This window comes from Mesoplodon densirostris, chromosome 15, assembly GCF_025265405.1.
Source record: "Mesoplodon densirostris isolate mMesDen1 chromosome 15, mMesDen1 primary haplotype, whole genome shotgun sequence".
Classification (NCBI taxonomy): Eukaryota; Metazoa; Chordata; class Mammalia; order Artiodactyla; family Ziphiidae; genus Mesoplodon; species Mesoplodon densirostris.
This window is the reverse complement of record NC_082675.1, coordinates 48846731-48852730: the sequence shown is the minus strand read 5'-3', so window position 1 is coordinate 48852730 and position 6000 is coordinate 48846731. Positions and strand designations below refer to the sequence as shown.

Genomic DNA, 6000 nt, shown 5'->3' with positions numbered 1-6000 from the left:
GAATTCTCCTCGAGACACCGCGAGAACGTCCGGACGCAGTGATGCTCCGCCTACGGGATTTTAGCGTCCACTCGGTGCCACCTCTCAGCGTTAACGCCAGATACCCTTTCTGCTGACTTTTATATCAGGACTTCTGAGGTAACAGAATTGCCCTCACAGCGGGGATTTATTTGGCGATTGGAGGGTGTGAGGAGGGAGGATGGGAGACCGTTTTGGACTTTTCATAGAAATGAATTGATAAAATAGTTGGCATTGTGTGTCTGCCTTCTTTTAAACTGGAATTTTGTCGAGATTCTTTTTTTTTTTGTAGCCGAGTAATATTCCATTGTATGTATATTCCACATATATATATATATATATATATTATATATATATATATATATATATATAATATATATATATATATATATATTTTGCTGTACGCGGGCCTCTCACTGTTGTGACCTCTCCCGTTGCGGTGCACAGGCTCCGGACGCGCAGGCTCAGTGGCCATGGCTCACGGGCCCAGCCGCTCCGCGGCATGTGGTATCTTCCCAGACCGGGGCACAAACCCGTGTCCCCTGCATCGGCAGGCGGACTCTCAACCACTGCGCCACCAGGGAAGCCCCACACATATTGTTTTATAAATTCATCAGTAGATGGGTGTTTGGGTTGTTTCCACTTTTGGACTATTATGAATAATGTTATGAATATTCAAGTACAAGTTCTTATGTGGACGTCTATTTCCATTTCTGTTGGGCCTACACTTTGGACTGGAATTGGTAGGTCATTTGGTAACTTGATATTTAACTTTCTAATTGCCAATTTTTTTCCAAAGCAGCTGCAGTGTTTTATGTTCCAAATGGCAATGTATGAGGATTCCAGTTTTTCTACCCCCTTGTCAACACTTATTAAATTTTGTTATTTTTTTAAACTTTATTACAGCCATTTTAGTGGGTGTGAAGTGGCATCTTATTGTGGTTTTGATTTGCATTTCCCTAATCACAAATGATGATCAGGATTTTTAAATATGTTTACTGTCACTTGTATGTTTTCTTTGGAGAAATGTCTCTAAATTTTTTGCCCATTTTTAAATTGGGTTATTAGTCTGTTTCTGTTCTTCAGTCATAATAATTCTTTATATGTTTTAGAAACTAGACCTTTATTAGATATGTGATTTATGAATGTTTTTGCTCATAGTAGGGGTTGTGATTTCTCTTTTTGGGGGAGTTTTTATGTGAGTTTTTAAAAATTGAGCTACAGTTGATGTAAAGTAATTCAGTTATTTTCACTTTCTTGATAGTGTCCTTTGCAGCACAAAAATTTTTATTTTCATGAAGCCAATTTAATTTTTAAAATTGCTTGTTCCTTTGATGTCATATTTACCCCTTCATTTTCTTATAAGAGTTTTATAGTTTTAGCTCTTGCATTTAAGTTTATGATCCATATGAGTTAATTTTTGTACATGGTTTGAGGTAGGAATCAAAATTCATACTTTTACATTCATATATTCAGTACTATCTGTTGATAAAAAGACTATTCTTTTCTCATTGAATAGTCTTTGCACCCTTATAAAATTCAACTGACCATAAATATGGGTTTATATCAGGAATCTCACTTCTATTTCATTGATCTACATGTTTGTCCTTATGCCAGTACCACACCATCTTGATTATTTAGATTTGTAATAATTTTTGAAATCAGGAAGTATGATTCCTCCAACCTTGCTCTTCTTTTTCAATATTATTTCAGCTAATCTGGGTCCCTGGCATTTCCATGTTATTTTTAGGGTCAGTTTGAAAATTTCTGAAAAACAACAACAACAAAAAGCTGCTGGAATTTGATAGAAATTGCATTGAACCCATAGATAATTTGAAGAGTTTTGGTGTCTTAACAAAATTGGCTTAGAATCCACTAACACAGGATATTTTTCTATTTATTTAGGTATTTAATTTTTTCAACAGTTTTGTAGATTCTAGTGAAACTTGTTTAACCAAACAAGTCTTGCACTTCTTTTGTTAATTTTATTCCTAAATATTTTATTCTTTTTGATGCCTTTATTAAATTGTATTTTGGATGCCTTTTATTTAATTTTCTTGCCTAGTGACTCTGCCTCCAATCTTCAGAAAAGTATTGAATAAAAGTGGCAAAGTGTAGCTATGATTATCTTTTTCCTGATCTTAGGGGAAAAACTTCCTGTAATATCTGATGTTAGCTGTGGATTTTTCACCTTTGTGAAGGAAGTTTCCTACTGTTCCTATTTTGATGAGTGTTTTTATCATGAATGGGATTGAATTTTGTCAAACAGTTTTTCTGCATCTATTGAAATGTGTGGTTAGTATTCCATTGATTGATTTTCATATGTTGAAACATTTCTGGAATACATCTCACTTGGACATGATGTATAATTTTTTTATATGCCACTAGTTTTGGTTTGGTAGTATTTTTGTGGATCCATGTGCATAAGGAAATATTTTGTGTATAATTTTATTTTCTTATAATATTTTGTCTGGTTTTGCTGTCAGGATAATATGGGGCTCATAGAATGAGTTGGCAAGTGTTCTCTCCTCTTCTGTATAATTTTTGGCAAAGTTAAAGAAGCATCAGTGAGGCATTCTTTAAATATTTGGTGATATTCACCAGTGAAGCCATTTGGCCAAGGCCTTTTCTTTGTGGGAGGATTTTTTATTACCGATTAATTTCTTTACTTGTTATAGTTCTGTTCAGATCTTCTGTTTTTTCTTGAGTCAATTTTGATAGCTTGTGGCTTTCTAAGAATTTGTTCATTTCATCCAGGTTATCTAATTTATTGGTAGAATCTTGTTTATAGTATTCCCTTATAAACCACTCTGTAAGATAGTAATACCCTTCTTTCATTCTTGGTTTTAGTACTTGGAGTACTGTCTTTTGTTTTTTGTTCCCTTGGTTAGTACTCATGGGAGAAATAGCTGCTCAGGTCCTTTGCCCATTTTATAATCAGATTATTTGTTTTACTGCTGTTGAATTGTATGAATTCCTTGTGTATTTTGGATATTAACCCCTTATCAGATAGATGGTGTGCAAATATTTTCTCCCATTCTATAGGCTGCCTTTTCATTATGTTGATTGTTTATTTTGCCGTACAGAAGCTTTTTTATTTATTTATATTTATTTTTATTTTTTTAACTTTTTATGTATCATTTATTTTGGTTGTGTTGGGTCTTCGTTGCTGTGTGCAAGCTTTCTGTATTTGCGTTGAACGGGAGCTACTCTTTGTTGTAGTGTGCGGGCTTCTCATTGTGGTTCCTTCTTGTTGTGGAGCATGGGCCCTAGGCGCGCGGGCTTCAGTAGTTGTGGCACGCAGGCTCAGTAGTTTGTCACACGGGCTTAGTTGCTCTGTGACATGTGAGATCTTCTCAGACCAGGGATCGAACCCATGTCCCCAGCGTTGGCAGGTGGATTCTTAAGCACTGAGCCACCAGGGAAGTCCCTGTGCAGAAGCTTTTTAGCTTGATGTAGTCCCACTTGTTGATTTTTGTTTTAGTTGGTTGTGTTTTTGGTGTCATAGCCAAAAGGTCCTTACAAGAACAACGTCAAGGAGCTTTTTCCCTGTGTTTTCTTTTAGGAATTTTATGATTTCGGGTCTTACTTTTAAGTCTTTAATCCATTTCAAGTTAATTTCTGTGAGTGATGTAAGATAGGGGTCCAGTTTCTTTCTTTTGTATGTGAATATCCAGTTTTCCCATCGACATTTATTGAAAAGATTATCCTTTCCTCATTGAGTAGTTTTGTCTCCCTTGTCAAATATTAATTGATTGTATATGCATGGGTTTATTTCTGGATTCTCTGTTTTGTTCCACTGATCTATGTGTCTGTTTTCATGCCAGTACCATATTGTTTTGACTGTTATAGCTTTGTAACACAGTTTGAAATAAGGAAGTGTGATGCCTCTAGCTTTATTCTTCTTTGTCAAGATTGCTTTGGCTATTAGGAGTCTTTTGATGTTCCAAATGAATTATAGGATTTTTAAAAAAATTTCTGTGAGAAATGCTATTGGAATTTTGATAAGAATTGAATTGAATGGACATTTTAACAATATTTACTCTTCTCATCCATGAAGAGTAACTCTTTCCATTTGTTTGCGTTCTTCAATCTCTTTCATCAATATCTTACAGTTTTTGGTATATTGATGTTTCAATTCCTTGGTGAAATTTATTCCTAAGCATTTTGTTCTTTTCATGCTATTGTAAATGAGATTGTTTTGTCTGACATAAATATATATGAGGTCATAAGATATATATATATATGATCAGCTACCTCTGATATCTTTTCGTTTCCATTTGCATGGAATATCTTTTTTCATCCCTTCACTTTGAGCCTCTATGTGTCCTTAAAGCTGAAATGAGTCTCTTGTAATAGCATATATATATATATATATAGTTGAGTCTTGTTTTTTTTTTAATTTGCTCAACTACTCTGTGCCTTTTGATTGGAGAGTTTTAATTCATTTACATTTAAAGTGATTGTTGATAGGTAAGGATTTCCTAATGGCATCTTGTTGATTGTTTTCTACCTGTTTTGTAGTTCCTTTGTTCATTTCTTCCTCTCTTGCTGTCTTCCTTATCGAATTGATGATTTTTCATAGTGGTCAATACTCTGACTCCCTACTTTGTTTCTTTTGTGTATCTGTAATACTATAGGTTTTTTCTTTGTGGTTACCTTAAGGCTTAAATGAAATATTTTATAGATATAACAGTCTGTTTGGAGCTGATAGCAACTAAATTTGAATCACATACAAAATCTCTGCCCTTTTATACCCCACCCTCCACATTTTTTGTTTTTGATGTCACAATTTGCATCTTTTATATTTGGTATCTATTAATAAATTATTGCAGTTATAGCTATTCTAGTACTTTTGCCCTTTAACTTTTATACTCGGGTTAAGTGATTAATATATGCCATAGTACTGGAGTATTCTGTATTTGAATATATACTTACTTTTACTGATGTGTTTTATATTTTCATGTTTGTGTGTTGCTAATTAGTGTTCTTTTAACTTGAAGAACTCCTTTCAGCATATCTTGTAAAGAAAGTCAAATGTTGATGAACTCCCTCAGCTCTTGTTTGGGAAACTCTTTCTCCTTCATTTCTGAAGGACAACTTTGCCAGCAAAGAAGCTGAGGTCCTCTGCAGAGCAGGCCACTGTAAAGCATGATCACTGCTGCTGCATGACTGATACTGGTAGTGTCTGCCATTCTTCCTTGTGCCAAGCCATCTTTATACTTCTCAGCTTTGCTGATCTCTGGGTGGGATGAAACCAAAGATGGTCCTTTGTGCAGTGCCCCAAAAGGGTGGGGAAGCTGGTTGCTCACCCTTTCCTAGTGAGAGGAACTATTTTCAGACCAGAGAGTTCCCTCTTGGCACTGAGCAGTGTGGACCTAGGGGGTGGGATTATTCAGACAAAATGAAGCTGTCTTCCTTTCCTTTTTGTGTGGTTATTCTCTGTTGTTGTTGTTGTTCCACTATGTTGGTGAAGTTTTTTAAGTGGACTCTTGAGCTCTCCCAGAGCTATTTTTGTTTGTGGATAGCTGTCTAATTGTTGAAGTTTGTTGGATGGAGTCTAGGGTCTCCTACCCCACCATTTTGGTGATGTCACTCTGGATGATCTCTCTGCTTTTAATTAGCTGCATGCTATTTTGAATACCTTCTTGTGAGAGTTAAGCCAAATGAAAAACACAGAAAACATCTAAAGATATTCTACTGTGGGATTTGTTTAATATCGATATTTTAGTTGCTTTTTCAAAGACAGCACTTTCACAACATAGTTTTGTACATTATTTTGCTTATTTTAAAAATGAATATTAACTGTTTCCTGAAATTTTTGTTTTCTTTTAAAAAGACAGTGCCACATCACAAGCTTTGGTTTTATTTGGTGCCCCCAAGGAAGCTGTTGAGATTATTCATGAAAATAAAATGAGAAATACTGAAGGTGAGGACTGAATCTAAATTGTATAGTAACCTATATAAGCTATATTTATATTC

General features: G+C 35.0%; 1 protein-coding gene across 1 annotated transcript in view; it reads left to right on the top strand.

The window, feature by feature from the left end:
• Positions 1–5281: 5281 nt before the first annotated feature.
• CCDC178 (coiled-coil domain containing 178) overlaps positions 5282–6000 on the top strand; it is a 394667-nt gene continuing 393948 nt past the window's right edge. The window contains 2 exon segments of the mRNA XM_060118365.1: positions 5282–5339; positions 5858–5947. Of these exon segments, the coding sequence (XP_059974348.1) occupies positions 5282–5339; positions 5858–5947 (148 nt within the window).